General features: G+C 41.0%; 1 protein-coding gene across 1 annotated transcript in view; it reads right to left on the bottom strand.

Moving 5' to 3' along the window:
• The window catches only part of MPDZ (multiple PDZ domain crumbs cell polarity complex component), a 132,269-nt gene that overhangs the window by 63,701 nt on the left and 51,450 nt on the right, over positions 1-17,118 (bottom strand). Inside the window, exons 22-24 of the mRNA XM_018556477.1 lie at positions 16,463-16,583; positions 7,578-7,776; positions 3,676-3,717 (exon numbers count right to left, since the gene is read on the bottom strand). Coding sequence (XP_018411979.1) covers positions 3,676-3,717; positions 7,578-7,776; positions 16,463-16,583 — 362 coding nt within the window. The remainder of the gene's footprint in view (positions 1-3,675; positions 3,718-7,577; positions 7,777-16,462; positions 16,584-17,118) is intronic.

Raw genomic sequence — 17,118 nt, 5'->3', positions numbered from 1 at the left:
TGTTAAAACTGGAGCAGGAAGAATCTGGAGCTCTTGCCTATAGTAGCCTAGGGCTGCAACTAATGATTATTTTCATAATTAATTAGTTGGCCGATTATTTTTAACCTTTCCCCCATTCTATCTAGAATGGACAAAGGCTTGTCTGGAGTAACACTTTCACTTAACCCCTAAACCTCAGTCTGACCCCCTCAACCTAACTCCTAACCACACATTTCAGGCACATTACCATGGTGCTACATGCCATCACAGTGATCCTAGAGCCAATATTACAATCATAATGAACATTTTATGTGCCAGAAGGAATCACTGCCATAATATAACAACGATTAAAAAAATTGGCTTTGAAATACAATGCACATTATTGGTGCCAAAAATTCAAAAATATCTGCTCAAGCGGGCAAACTTTTAGCCAGACTAGCGAAAGGCCGCTTTCGTCCCACTCACATCCCCAGCCTCCAACAGCCGACAGGTATCTTGACACAGGACCCGATGCAAATAAATAAAATATTGGAAAATTTTTACAGAACCCTTTATTCTGCGGACTCTTTTGACAATGAGGCGGCAGACCACTTCTTGTCCTCAGTGAACTGACCAAGCCTATCCCAGGACCAATTGCATTCTCTGAATGCAGACATATCTGGGGAGGAAATAGCCTCGGTCATCAAATGCCTAGGCGCGGGCAAAGCCCCGGGACCTGACGGGTATACAGCAGAGTTCTTTCAAATCCTACAGACAGAGATTGTGGAATCTCTACACGCCATGTACTCCTCGGTGTGGGGAGGCTCCATGTATCCGATAACAGGAAAAGAGGCATACATAAAACTGCTACCCAAGGAGGGTAAGGATCCTACGGATCCCAGTTCGTATAGACCTATATCACTCCTAAACATAGACGCCAAGATCTTCTCTAGAATAGTTGCAAACAGACTGGCTGATATCTTACCAACCCTGATTCAGCCGTCGCAGGTGGGATTTGTCAAGGGTCGCTCGGGAGTGACAAACATTCGTAAAGTACTGGTGGCACTGGAGCAGGCTCGCTCTAACCCATTATTGGAGTCTGCCATCATCACTCTTGACGCCGAGAAGGCGTTTGACAATGTAAACCTGAGATGGTTGTTCAGGGTACTCACAGAATTTGGCTTTAGGGGAAGAGTGGTCAACTTCTTTGAACAAATGTACACCTCCCCGATCGCAAGGATACTGACCCAGGCGGCATTGTCCGGACCTATTATCTTGGAAAAGGGAACGAGACAGGGCTGTCCTCTGTCCCCCCTACTGTTCAACCTGTCCCTAGAACCGCCAGCAGCTCACATTGCGCACTCGGACATTATCCATGGGATTAAAGTGGGCAAAGCGGAGCTTCGACTGGCAATGTTTGCTGACGATGTCCTGCTATTCATCGGACTCCAACGCCCGACCTTACACCATTGCTTCTGGGGGTGTCCAGAGATTTCGAACTTTTGGAACCAAGTGCTTGCATATATCAATACAATTGTTTCATGGAAGCCTGACCTGGAATACTCGCTGTGTCTCTTTGGTTACCTGGACCTTTCTGCCAACCATCGAGGCCAGACCAAATACAAAGGAATGGACTGGGTGCACATCTGTCTCCTGGTGGCAAGGAGATGTCTCACGAGACACTGGAACGCCCCATCAGCCCCCAAGATACAGGAAATCATCAAGGACTTGACGGCGTTAATGGCCAAGGAAAGACTAGAGGCCGAAATGCACAAGGATAAACAGGCCTCATCCTTCTTCAAAAGATGGAAACATTTCATTGTGAAAACCTTAACGGTTTTGGAAATAAACCACCTGGTTGAGCCCTTTAGATATACTAAATGGTATTTAGAGGCAGAGGTGTCGAATGCTCTGGGGAGTTTGCGACTGGTGCAGGATTAACTTACCTCATACCAGCAAGATACTCGGTCTAGCTTTAGCTCCTAATAGAGTCAGTAAATCCACAATGTTTGTGCCTGATTTGCAGTTGTTTGACAGGGGAGTGGAAAGCACAGGTACTCGGATGCATCTTACATGTATGATGTATAATAGATACAGATATGCACCTTTCTGTAACCTGCAGATAGTATGTTTGTTTCATTTTATTTTGTAGTTTTATATGGAAAAAAATCAAATAAAAATTGTTTGAAAAAAAAAATATCTGCTCCCCAGTTTAGTTGATCCATATTTAGCACATTCATCACACAACATGTACAACTAGTATGTTCTTTAAAAGGTATTATCGTTAATTTCTTACTGCAAATCGACAAGAAAACAGGCCTACATGTACAATCAGATGAATGTTTAGGCTGCATAAATATGTGCTTTACAAGTTATTTTTCATCCACATTCAATCAGGTTGGCATACATCAATCAAACCTATACAGTGCATGAAAAAGAAAATAAAGACCCTGTATTCTACGGAAATTATTATTAGCTGCTATACAGAAAAGTAGTTTTGTAGGATGCATCATCAATCGGACATAGTGCCAGGAAATATTTAAAAGGTAGGTAGGAACAGTGCCAAAACTATAGAAAACTGTTTACATCTAAATTCAGTTTTCATATATCTCTATTTATGTAAATAGAAATACTATAGATTTTCTTCTGGTATCATAGTTATGCAGCCTCTGCGCATTTCTCGTCAACAACCGAGTGTTCTCTTAAAGTTTCTATTTAGAAATACTATAGATTTTCTTCTGGCATCATAGTTATGCAGCCTCTGTGCATTTCTCGTCAACATCCGGGTGTTCTTTTAAAGAAATGGGAATAATGAGAAGTATAACGCTACAATATTGTTCTTGTGAATCTTCCGGTGTTTACCTCTGCAGTAATGCTGAATGAAAAGCAGTAGCCTGGTATTGTCCTCCACAATTGTAAATAATGCATTCTACCCCGCTACACAAACATTCCGAGGATTAAAATAAGCTCTTTGTGGCATACCTATAGAACAAAGTTCATTACTCTAACCGGTGTGTAAGTGTGATGTGAAAGCGAAAAACAAAAACCCAAGGAAACAACAGTCGGGTTTGTTTTGCTTGGTGATAAGGTTGGACACAGCAGGTGATACGTTCTGATTTAGGAAATTAAAATGAATGAAAATACAAACACCACCAAGGGTTTTTTTTTCCTTCATTTTCTTTTCTGCAAATCAAAGCTGCATCTACCTCTCTCCAGCTGCAGCTACTCAACAAGGAATGCAATTACTGCTTTCTTCAAGGAAAACAGTTTTAGGTGGGGAGGAAAGGATTACGGAAAGATAAAATAGGACTTCTCCACATGCAAGAAACCCCCAAGAGCCTGCATTTACACAAACAGCACATGCAATAGATAAAGAGAGAGCGGAGTAGGGTTGTTAAAGGGTTAGTGAGAGCATTACACAATGGAAGGCTTTCTAGAAGTGCTTTCATATTAACGGAAAAGTAGGCAAAAACACAGACATGCAGGGTGAGGTTGAAATATATGGAAATTAGATAAAGACTTAGCACAGGATCATTAGAACATTTGTTTGCGGAGTGCATAACATGTTACTTAATAATTGTAAAAAGGGAAGAAAAAAAAGCCGTTGAAAAAGCTGTTCATTTCTGGATCAAGCTATAGAAACGGTTATTATGAAGAGTGAAGCGACTGAACAGAAGACGATAAGCCATGCGGAGCTTTTGAATCACCGATACTCACACATAAAATGGGGCCTGATCATCAGCAGGTGCGGGAGAAGATCTAAAATGGGAAGCATATGATGCAGCATCTTTTTACAATAATGTTAACAAATGCCAAAGCCTCGCACTGCATGTTTGAAGCATACATATGTAGTTAAAAGTATGTGCAATTTTATTTTGTCTCCTTTTCTCTCTTTCATCAACACCTCCCCCAGATAGCATCTGCTCTTTCTGTGTGTCTATAACCGTGATTATGAACAAGGATGGGGAAATGTTAACGCCATCCGTCTTTCTCTCCCTTGATCAGGAATTTATTCTTTAGGTGAGGGCAGGTGAATTTCATTTCAAACTGGTAATTATCTGACAGATGTTGGAAGCAGCTGCTGCAGTCGGCAAAGCCCTGGCTCTTATTCCAGCACAGATAGCGCAAGCTTCTGGCAAGGTGGATAGTGAAGTGGGACGACATGCATTCTGTGAGTGGCCGCACAGCTGGTTCTCAGTGCAAAACAACGCAAACCTGCAACCCTGGCCAGCTGTTTTAAAGCTTGTGATTCTCAAATTGCTCTATCCTTTCAAGGAAAAAGAAAAACCTGTGGTTTAACAAAAGTGCCAATATGTTCATCTTGGAAGTTTCCCCATTTTCACTCGCACAAGGTTGCTGTAAGGTCTGCAGAGTGTTGCTGTACGGTTTTGTTGAAGATTTTCTTTTTTTTTAATGGATAGCTTAAATGACAAAATAGGTCTGAACCAAACAATATGCTAGGGACAATTTGAAGGAAGACGCACACCACGTATAATAAATAAGCAATATGCTCAAAAGAATTGTGTGCTGTGTCAGAAAGAAACAGGTTGTTTCTAAAAGCTGAAATGAATGATAAAAACTAAACTGAACAATAAAATCAATCAACAGTATTAAATCATTACTAAACACAGGGATTGTTATATACTTTGAATTACTAAAAACATTTATGACTCTGAAACATTTTATTTCTTTTCACAATTTGGCCATTAACCAGTTGACATCCGCGGTGTTAAACCCCCTTCCCATCCAGGCCATTTTTCAGTATTCAGCGCTGCGGTACTTTAACTGACATTTATTCCGTTGGCGGGCTATGGACCCGCTGATCGCCTATATGTGTGACACCCGGTACCGGGTGTGTGCATTGTCGGGTCTTTTCTGCCCGTGCGTGCCCGCTAGGGGGCGCGCGCGAGCAGAAAAAAATTGCCGTCTGGAGACGGCAACCCACAGATGCAGCAGTGCCGTCCGTCCGTTTTTCTACTACGGGCGGACGGCAAGAGGTTAATAGTAAGGAGCAGAGATATGGAGACCAGAAACATTTAACAAGTACAGATCAGCTACAAGCAGTCTAACAATCCACTTGTGGCTACATTTTGAAAACCTGCGAAGGAGTACAGCATAGGAGTTATAGTAAAGTATAGCTAAGGAGTTATAGCATAGTTCCTTTACCATTTGGGTCACAGCAACCAATTGATTAAATGCTGTTATTTTTCATTGTTTTCTTTAATGTAAAAGGTAAGCAAACTTTGCACTAAACCACCCCATCTCCCCAAATAACTTTTGCCCTCCTCACCATAACTGCTTAGCCATGGAAATTATAGGTCTTACCTGTATTAAAGTGGAGCCAGTACCACACAGGTTAAAGGAGAACTATGAAGCGAGTGATTTCCACTCATCCTCATAGTTAGAGCCGACCTGTGACAACAAAGTTGTCACAGGTCGGCTCTATCGATCGGGGAAGTGAGCAGAAACATGCAGCCGATCCGCTCACTTCCCGATCGTCTCCCTTCGGTGAGCGGTGACAGTCAGTTACCACTCCCTGCAGGGATTCCCCCTCCCCTCTCCGATCCTCCAGCGCTGAGTGGAGGAACAAACAGGGGTAGGGGCGGGCACAGCTGACTCTGCGTTTAGATAGGCAGAGCCAGCTGTCACTCACTCAGCTGGGTGGATCTCGACAGTATTGTTGGGGTCAATCCCGGCTGCAGCGCTCTCAGTATATACTGAGCTTTGGGTCACGGTAGGAGGTTCGTATATGTCCTCCCGTGACCTTAAAGAGAACTATGGGGAAAAACACTTACCCCATAGTTCTTTTAAGCACATACAGTGGGGCAAAAAAGTATTTAGTCAGCCACCAATTGTGCAAGTTCTCCCACTTAAAAAGATGAGAGTCCTGTAATTGGCATCATGGGTAGACCTCAACTATGAGAGACAAAATGAGAAAACAAATCCAGACAAATCACATTGGCTGGCTGATTTGGAACAAATTTATTTGCAAATTATGGTGGAAAATAAGTATTTGGTCACCTACAAACAAGCAAGAGTTCTGGCTCTCACAGACCTGTACCTTCTTCTTCAAGAGGCTCCTCCTTCCTGCACTCATTACCTGTATCAATGGCACCTGTTTGAACTTGTTATCAGTATACACCTGTCCACAACCTCAAACAGTTACACTCCAAACTCCACTATGGTGAAGACCAAAGAGCTGTCGAAGGACACCAGAAACAAAAGACATTGATGCCAATTACAGGCCTCTCTCATCTTTTTAAGTGGGAGAACTTGCACAATTGGTGGCTGACTAAATACTTTTTTGCCCCACTGTATATTCTAACAAATGTGTAAGCATAAAACTTATAGGTATTTATTACTCTGGGGATAAATGTATGGCACCTAGGATGTGGCACTCAGGAATCAACCTTGGGTTTTAGCACTCAGCTGGGAGGCCAGATGTCAACCGGGTCTCTCAAACAATGAAAAGGTTGCTGCAGCCTAGCAGTGTGTTTAGCTGGGCTGCAGAGAAAGCCCTGCAAAAACAAATGTTTGTGTCATGGTGAAACAAAACCACAGCTTTTTTGTGCTACTGATTACCCTTGAAGGGAAAAGTTTGTTATCCTTGAGCAAGCAACCAGACGATATTCTTTGTGCAGAATGTAAGTAAGGACCGTTGCTTTCTGCTCTTGTCATTTGTTGCTAGTTTCCCACATTCCTTATGACAAATCTTTCGCCTTCCTTTGCCTGAGAAGGCCAGAGTAATTTTTGCTCAGGCATAATCCATGGCAAGTGTCTACATTCTAGACTAAGATGCTGGCCCATGCATGACACAATTATGCAGGTCTGTGCAGTAGCCTTTGTGTTAGCCACCCTGTTGCTACCTCTAATGCTGGCCAAAAAATTTAAAAACTAATTGCACTCACACAGTATAGTGCCCAGCTGGTACTCATTGTGTGACTTGAGTGTAAAAAAAACTATGACTGTCCTACACAGATCAGACATCTGTTGCTGCAGACTGAGGAAATGTCTATTTCTTTAGGCAGACGGGTAAAACTGATACTGCTGCCATATAGTGCAACATATAGGGAATGTATTCATGAAGACTTATAAAGCTGCTGAAAAGATCCACTTTAAAGCAGAACTCTAGGGAAATGTTCCAGAAACAGAATGTCACAGGCTTAAATGCCCTCTCAGCCCTAGGCAGGCAATAGCAGTGAAAATAGCGGGGCATATTAATTAGATGTGGAAGAGGTTACAGCTTTTAGTGCAAAGTAAAAGTTACCCTTTTAATTTTTTTTATGTTTCTCCAACAGCACATTCAATCAAAATGATAATTTCTAGTCATTCTAAACATTTTCAAGGAAAAAAAAGGAAGAAAATAAGCAGTACAGATATTTTACCTATAAAGGAGATAAGTAAACAACAAATTGGAAAAGACAATATATATTATGTTAGAGGGTGCTTTGCTGTCATTTCCCTAGTGAGGGTTTGATAATAAAAAGAGACATATGGTTGTGATATTTTCTTCCCTCCAGTTTTCATAATCTGCCTCTGTGTTGTGAAATTAGATCCTTACATTTTTGGCACTCTAAGCACATTAAGAAAATGCTATTGATAATAATGACTTCCCCTACCTTAAATCTGGTCCAAGTAAAGAATGTCTCCGCAGCATGGCCCTTGCCTGAGCATTGGTTAGATTTGCTGTGGACTCATTATTGATAGCCAAAATGCAATCTCCCACATGGATTCGACCATCGCGACTTATGGAGCCTCCATTTATAACACTGCGGACAATCATTCCTAGGCCATCTTTATTGGCACTCACGGTCATGCCTGTTCAAAAATAAAGCGTAAAAAGTTTAACAGCTGAAATACCAATATGGAGAACTAAAGTCTGAATATTTCCTGGCCAACTACTATGCAGAAATTAGATGAGATACTGTCACCTTTGTCACCTCATATGTTCATTATGTTGATGCCCTGCCGAGTGCACTATATTTACAAAGTTTTAGCCCAAAAATTGCCTCAAAATAGTACAGAAGTACTGCTTTCCTGGAAGACATGCTGACATGTGACATCTGTTATGTTACACTATGTTATGAATAATCTTTTAGGAAAATGCTGAGAAAAGCTAAAGTGTAACTCCAGTTTTATAGAGAGGAAAATGAATCCCTTCCAGGCGAGGGACATGCATTATAAGGATTCTGGCAAATATTATTACATAGCCATACTTGCCGCAGTTGTAAGCATCACTGTATCCTTTCTCAAACTGACCTCTATACAGCAGTTCCAACTTCACTATTATACCCCGAACAGTGCTAATTTACATTAAGTTATAAGATAGACCAGTTCATCCAATATAATGGTAAAACATTAATTATCGTTCTTATCCTTTCCTAATTTAGAGAGGTGGCGTAAACACCAAAAGCAGGAAAAACAAACACACTCCAAAGGAACGCCGAGCCCCTTTGGTCAACTGGCAGGATCCTATTAGAAATGTGCTACAATGGTTATGGGATACAATTCTGTCCCCTGTAATGACACTAATCTAATTGACACATTGCATACTGGTGGATGCTGGGGATCTGACTCACCCGCTGCCTTCTTATAGCTCTTTGGGACTGGAGCAGAGAAGTCTCCCTGTTGGAATTTCTGGGGGGAGGGGGTGTTTCTTTCTTTTTTCCCTTCAGTGATTCCTATGGCTTCTGCTGCAGCTGGTGTTATCTTAATCCTACTGCAGAATTATTTGTAACATACAGTATAAAACACAAATTCAACAAGGAGCGTAATAGCATCTCAGCAGTTCTCCGATTGGAACTTCCAAAACAGCCCTCTGAGGGAGGGGGAGAAAGGGGAATGAGTAACCTGTATGACTCATTCACTTCATTGTGTACATTTCAGCTTGAGCTACTGAGATCTCTAAATAACAGCCTTTTGTTAAAGGTTAAGTTCACTTTCCCAGATGAATTTGGGAAAATGAAATTACCAGCTCAAATCTGGCCCCCTCTTCTCCTCCTATACTTACCTTTCGGTGAACGCTCCTTTCCCTCCCCCAGCACGGTTGTACTATCCGTACCCCGTACTGCCGTGTAGCACAGCCCTGCCATATGGATTTTGAATTTCAATCACAAATGGCGAGCACTAATTGGTCAGTGTGGTCTTAGCAAGAAGCGCTTCTCATTGGTTAGCGCAGTCAGAAGCACTTCTCATTAGTCAGCGTGATCAGGTGATGGCTCTGACCAATGAGTGCTCAAAATCTGTGAGCGAAAGCTCAGCACAGCAAGTTGGGGTTTTTCCCACCAGTCCCTACATGACCACAGTACACAGTAGTGATGTAGGGGCCAGTGGGAGGAACCCCAGTAGGCAGCAGAGGATGCAACATTCAACATCCCAGAAATGTCAACACCCCAGAATGTCAGAGTCTACAGCTCTTAAAGTCAAAGGTGTTCAGACTCACTGCCTATGGGAGAGGGAAGTATTCAGCATCTTCTCTTGCAGGGAGCAGATCTTCAGTATTTTTTTGTTAAGCAAACAGATTGTTTATAAAGCCAAAACGTTTTCTATTTGTTTAGGACAGAGTAGGGAATGGTTAAAACCCCATTTTGTTTTGTATTGCTGTCTGTGTCAGCTGTTTGTTCTGGTGACCAGAAGGTGTTGGGCAAAACTCTACAGTGATCAGAAGAACAAGAGGCGAGAGAAAATCTTCAAATGTGAAGGCAACCATCTAAGAGGAGACTTCTCTTTAGTTCGAAGACATTTCCTGTTATGTTTCTGGGACAAGAAGTGAAAATAAGAAAATCTCCCATGGTAAACTAAAAAGTTTTGGCTTTGAATACACTTTCAACAGCAATACTATGCAGCAAACCACTTAAAAGATGCTAAAATCAGAAGGCTCATTTAGTGTACCTTTTTCCCTGTGATCCTTTGTAACCAGATTATATAGAGCCCCTTGAAAGTTTCCTGGGAATATACCATACTTCCTGAAGAATGCACTGTTATTGCCTCTATCTCTGCCTCTCAAGGCATTTTTGAAGTAAATTTGTAAAACGTTTTTTGCATGAGGCTTTTGGTATGTGAGAGACAGCAACAAGCCTGTTTGGGAACAGCTCTACATGTTTGGGTTCTCTCATCACAAAATTACTGACAAAAAGGATTGTGGTGTACCAACAGTGACACCTAAATAAAAAGCTAGAATGCTAAGCTGTTAGGTTTGCTACCTTTAAACATATCACGTTTACTTTTTCATTTTGACAGCACCTATCTTTAAAAATATGGTTGTATTTCTTCTAAAAAAAATCCTATTTACTTACAATGTAGTCATTTTATTGTATAAACACAGTGCTTTTTTGTTACAAATGCTGCATATAGTGGCAACAGTGGAACAGTTTTACAAAATGTGGTAATCAGTGTATTACAAAATAAAGGACATCTGATCAGTTACTATTAAAGGCACCACTAACAGAGGTGGGTTGAAAACTACCTTGTACATTTATTCTTTATATTTTTTTTACTAGGATCTCGAGCATTACTCAGCACTACATTTCACTATAGAACAATCACAGGATGCTTTCATTACTACAAGTGTAATGTCACCTCTATTGCAACTTAAGGCTGAGGTGGTGATATCTATTATAATTAATCTGCAACTTTGTTTTAACTTAAAAGTTAATAAAAAGGCAGGGCCTGAAATGATGAAAAGCAGAACAGACTACCCCATGCATTAATTATTAACACATTCATAAGCTGTTAAAATAGTACAACATCTGCTAGTGTCTTTGATCTCCCATATGCAATGGATAATTGGACACTATTCCACAGCAGTCAATCCATGTAAACAGATATGATTTTAAGATGCTCGGTTATATTTGTTTTCTAAGGGAGATGCGTTTACTGGCCATAAGTTGCAGAAATATCCATTGCATTACAAACTAACAGGACACTTTTCAATTATCTTTCTATGTTAAAGTGAACAGGATTTTACTAGATTTAGTCCTAAACTGTTTTCTTTTTTATTTATCTTGCACGTGATACGGTATTCAAAAAGCTTCTGAGCTTTCCGTGCCACTTTCCAGTGCATGAATAGGCTGTGAATTGTCATGCGCAGTTGAGTTTTATAGCTATTATCATACATTCTGCAATAGATTCCCAAATGGCAACCATGCCATGCAAATTTAATAAAGTAATAAAGAAATTAATTCAAAAAAACAAAAAAAAAAACAAAACCTTTTACAGTTATGTGAGCACTTTGCTTAAATAAGACGCAACTTTGAAAAGATAAAGATTCTTATTTGTATGATATTTAAGAATTTTGTCCATGCTTAAGTGTTTTAGTCCGACATCCTTCTCTTCCAGCATAAACCTCAAACATCAAACCGCATATGTAATTTATATATTCCACACAAAGGGTGATAGTACCCATGGCAAACAGCTGGTAGACTACATTTTATTCCCGCATCACGCAATTTTGCTGTGTTTCCACCATATTTAAAATAGAAAAAAAAATCACTTGATTTCTATGGAAAGTGAAATAAATTTTCATTAAATTGACACTAAACTAAGAAGATACATTTTAAAATACATTCAAGTACCTTAACTATTAAAAGAAGAACTATGGGGTTAAGGCTTTTCCCCATAGTTCGCCTTAGAGAACAAACTAGCGTCCTCCCGTCACCCTAGGCTCAGTATAACGCGAGCTGTAGCTCGCGGTATACTGAGACGCCGCAGCTGAAGCGGATCTTGACAATTATGTCTGGATTCGCCCAGCTGCGTGACTGACAGCTGGCTCTGCCTATCTAGAGGCAGAGCCAGCTGTACCTGCCCCGTCCGTTCCACAGTCAGCGCTGGCGGATCGTAGTGGGGAGGGGGGAATCCAGCCCCTCCCCTATTACGGCAGAGAGCCGTGACAGAATCAAGAGGTGAGCGAACGCCGGTATGTGTTCGCTCCCCTCCCGATCTACTGAGCCGACCTGTGACAGTCTCATTGTCACAGGTCGGCTAGAACTATGAGGATGAGTGAAAAGCACTCACCACATAGTTCTTCTTTAACAGAAACTCAACTATAGATCCTCAAATCATCCCTGAATTGGTGCTGACACTGTCCTTCCTTCTGGAAGGTGCCTACTTTTGTTCCCCATGGTCCCTGTGTGTGTTGTAAAGTAGCCACCACTCCAAGGTCACTCCTGTGATAGACTACATCTTAGTACAAATTAGTAAACTAAACATGAGATTGTAGTCCATTACGGGAGAAGCTTGGATTGGTAACTACTTTACAACACACACGGGGACCATGGAGAACAAAAGTAGCCACCCTCCAGAAGGAAAGGCAGTGTCAGCACCAATTCAGAGATGATTTGAGGATTTACAGCTGAGTGATACACAAATAAGATACATTTTTTTAAATAATTAAGGTACTTGAATGCATTTTTAAGATTTAACTCCTGAGTTAGTATCATTTTAATTATACCTTTTATTTCTAAACTGGATAAAACAGCAGCTGACTCTGATATTGTGCTTGGTGCTAAAGGTTGCAAATAGGCATGCTGTGCACCATTTTCCTATGCAAAGCAGGTTAAAGTTTATGTCGAGCGAAAACTTTTTTTTCTTAGTTTCAGATAGAGTGGGGAACCCCTGGTAGGTTTTTACTCGCCCCAAGGGCTCTGTTGGAGAGATTTCCCCTTACTTCCAGTACTGCTGAAAACATTTTACTAGAAACTTACTGAGGGTAGCTTTCTAAAAGCACCAGAGCAATATAAAAATGCTTTTTCTTTAGTAAAGTAGGGCAATACTTGAATCCCTACAAGTTTTTATTGTTGTCTGTGTTTCTGTGGTAGATTTTACATCACCTTCTGTCTGCTGAAACTGTTGTCAGCAGGAAAGGAAGTAAGAGGAAATCTCTCTAACAGAGATTTAGTTAGCAGTAAAGACCCAACAGGAGCTCTAACTCTTTTGCATTCTATCCAAATCTGGAATAAAATGTTTTTGGCTTGACATACATTTTTAAGTTGCCCAGAATTCATTGTAAATTAAGCAAAGCCTTTAAAAGCAAAGAGTCTATACTTACCATTGTGGCGGCCTATGTCTTCAAACTCTGGGGCTTTTGCTGCTCCCATACCACTGCTGGTGTTCTACACCTTCTTGTGTGTGAATATCTGCTCCTCCTGCCTGTTCTCATATATAAATACATGTGTAGACAGGGCCGGATTAACGGAGGGGCGGGTGGAGCTCCCGCTCCAGGCCCACCCCTGCAAATCGGCCCGGCCAACCCGGATTTGCCCCGGTCTCCGGGTCAGTGACTGGCCGCGATCAGGCAGCGGCGGCCCTCTATTCAGGCATTTTAGAGGGCTGCTCGCTCCTCACTAGGGCCCAGAGAGGCCCCAGAGAGCTGCCCTCTAAAATACCTGAATAGAGGGCAGCAGGAAATGACTGGCCGCAATCAGGCACCAGCGGCCCTACTGACTGCCCAGAGCCCCTACTGACCAAGAACCCCACTGACCGCCAGGGGGCCCGCACTGGCCACATGCCTGCATTGGCCACATTAGAGCCTGAACAGCCTCCTGAGAGCCTGCACAGCCCCCCTAAAACCCTGCACAGCCCTCCTGAGACCCTGGAGACATCAGGCTATGAACCCAGAGCAACACAGCGTATGTAGCTTCTTAGTATTCTGCATTGCTGTATAAAGTATTGCAGGGATTTGTAGTCCTCTATAGCTGATGGTATTATTCTGCAGTACTTAACAATGTATTGCTGAGATTTGTAGTCTCTCTACAACTTGAAGTCAGTGGCAGATCTACTGGGCTCACAGCTGCAGCCAGGCCCTGGCGCTCCACCACTGACTCCAAGCTGTAGAGAGACTAGAAATCACAGGCCGGACAGGAGGAAGAAGTCCCTGGTGATGGTCGCCATTTCCATAAAAAGGCCCACCAAAATCCTCGGCACCAGGCCCGTGATGTCCCTAATCTGGCCCTGCGTGTGGATGCTCTTCTTTGACAGGTTGTGCTTATTTTACAACCAACCCTGTATTGACAGGGTCACTTTAAGTATTATTAGTATCACATATCATAACGAAGTCATGATTTGTCCACACTTTAACTATTTGGTTGGGTTCTCATCTTTTATGGGCTGCTAAATTGTAATAGAATTTGGAGGTACAACAAACAGACACATGAAACTGAGATAGCTATAACTAGATGGAAGTCCATCCCTCCTTCTCAAAAAAGAACATAGTCTATCAATTCTACATGATAAACTAACAGGGTTATTCACAAAAGGGTGAAGAGTTTAGAGAAGGCAGGAGAAGTGAACAATCTAGGACAACAAAGCTAAACTGGAAAGTGAGCTGAACTGGAGAATTGTTCCAAATCAGCTATGTTGTCCTAGATTGTTCACTTCTCCTGCCTTCTCCAAACTCTTCACCCTTTTGTGAATAACCCTGTCAATCTTTTTAAAAGTGTTAATGTTTTGAAAATGATTTCATGTATATTTTGTAATTATATGTGTACACGGGGCAGCCGTCATTACATGCACAGGCACTGCTTTTTGCTTTGCAGTGTTATACAAGGGTTGTGCTTTAGTGCTACTTCTCACAGTATAAGCCCATGAGTCGGGTATGTGGCTGATATCTCAGCACTTGTTTAGGGACAGAGAGGCAAAGCAATTGCACTAAGTCACCGACAGCTCCCTCTCCTGAGTAATCTACATATCTACACATCTCTACACTTAGTAAAATATAAAATATGGAGTGATAAAAATTACCTAAAAAGGGAAACTCCACTTTAAAAAAAATAAATATAGCATATATAAAATTGCTACACAAAACTGTCCTGAAAATTAAATGCAACGTGGTGGCTCTCTGTACAAAGTGGGTGTACAAAACGCCCCCAGAAAAGTCACTTCCCGCTTTTGGAATTGGCTCACTGAAGCCTGGACTAGGACACAATAAAATAACAAGTTTAGGCATCCTTCGCATTAGGAATTTCATTTTTGGTGCGATATTACCCAAGGGTTAATTTCTACTAAAGGAATACAGACACTCCAACTTTCCTCATTACAACACAGAAAGTCCACCAGCTCATTATAATGAACGCTCACATTTAGGGATCAGTCTGGAAAGGATGTATTTCTTCAGAAAAGAAATTAGTAGGAATCTGCAACAAAGTTTGTTGAAACCCTTGCAATGTACATAGATCTCCCTGAGGGAATAGTTTTTTCTCAACAAAAGTGGGGTAAAGCTGGGCATACATTATGCAAATTTCTCCGGTTCTTCAGTGCGTGTCGGCATCCTTCAATCGGCTGACCAAAGGTGCTGGTCGGAAAATTAAACAGTTCAGGTATTCTGACTACAATACAAAGGAAACAGCTGGGATTCCTCGATCAACACTCCTAAATGTTGAGGGAGGAATCTGTTCTATTTTTTTCGTTCAGCCTGTGGGTTGAACGAAAAAAATAAAACAGTGTATGACCAGCTTTACTCTTTAAGCAAACTTCAATAATAACCTAAAATATGTGCTCACAGATAACACACTACATGTTTCCGTTAACTATCCAAAAAATAAAATGTTTATGTCACTAGATAGGCAAAGTGAAATATTCGTAATTGAAATCTTAAAGTTGCTATTCTTATATTACAGGATTTATATAGTGCGAAAAGTTTGTGCAGCGCTTTACAAAACTGAGGGAGACAATACAGTCAACAATACAATTTCATCACAGGAAGGTAGGGGGGCCCTGCTCGTGAAAGCTTGCAATCTAGTAGAAGGGGCAAGTGATACAAAAGGTAATAAGTAAATGAAATATGCTTTAATTAAACTCTCATGTAATCTTAAACATGCTAATGTAATTTCAAAAGTTATTTTTAAAATCTAAGCTTATTTAATAAAATAATAGCTGGGGATGCTGCTATTAAGGTCCTTGTTTAGACACTTTCTGTTATAGAGTGACAACGCTCTGTCCCTGGCTCTCCAGCATTGTCACCCTGCCACATTGGCTCTCAAGGGTGACCTTATAAGACTGTGTCAATACACATTACGCAAGCATGGGCCAAAGTTGTCACCGTCAGTAAGCCGACCCTGAGCATTGACATTAATTTGATGCTGAAGAGAGCACATGTAAAAAGAAGGTGGCTTCAAGAAGTCAGAAGCACTGCGATGTAATAGAGGATGAAAGAAAACATGAACACAAAAGTTTTCTTTTTTTAAAAGAGCAAAAAAATGGCAATTGTTTAAAACACACAGTGCTTTAGAAAACTAACAGGGTTATTCACAAAAGGGCGAAGAGTTTGGAGAAGGCAGGAGAAGTGAACAATCTAGGACAACATGTCTGGACTGGAAAGTGAGTTGAATTGGAGAATTTTTCCAAATCAGCTACTTTGGCCTATATTGTTCACTTTTCCTGCCTTCTCCAAACTCTTCACCCTTTTGTAAATATCCCTGTAAATGTCATGTAGTCAAGATTTACATTTCCTTTAAATATTACAAACTTAAACAAACTTTGCTGTCAATGTGAATAAGGCCAATGCACTAACCTAAGCTGCAGTTGCCTCTGATTATGGTAATTGTTTTCTCAAATTGGCTTTTAGGTAAGGTCCTGGGTGCATACTCCTCATTTGTTTCATAATACTGTTTTCCGGATAAATGTCCTTCAGCCTGTTATACAAAGATAGAACACTATTTACCGATTGCATTCACCAACATCAAATACATGAAACTGGAAACATTCAGGAGCATTATAATTGAGAAATGGGATATTGCATGTCCATTTTCATATTGAAGGATTAATATTGTAATCAAACATTAAATAAAACCACATGAGAAAAACATAAATAAAACAAAATCAGTATGAAAAGTCTATTGCAAGGCAAAAATGTATATGATTGCAGCACAAATTCTTTTATAATTTATCATTATTAAAAAGTCACCTTTAATTTCAGTCCGAAGCCATTCAATTTTCTAAAATTAGCAATGATTTTAAATGTGGCTTTGTTTATACGGCAAAACTCTGCGCATGCTCTCTACACTGTGTAAAGAGAACACCCTCAACCTAGAAATGTTATTCTCTGCATATCTGATTTGTCCATGGCTTCCCCAACAGCTTTTCTTTTATTACAACAGTGGGAGGGATGACGTGATTACAGCAGGCAGACCCCCCCCCCCCCCCCCCCCCCCGTGGGGAGAAACAAGA

Source organism: Nanorana parkeri, unplaced genomic scaffold, assembly GCF_000935625.1.
Source record: "Nanorana parkeri isolate BGI_ZX_2015 unplaced genomic scaffold, ASM93562v1 scaffold239, whole genome shotgun sequence".
Classification (NCBI taxonomy): Eukaryota; Metazoa; Chordata; class Amphibia; order Anura; family Dicroglossidae; genus Nanorana; species Nanorana parkeri.
Note: the sequence above shows the minus strand (reverse complement) of the source record. Positions and strands in the feature narration are given on the sequence as shown.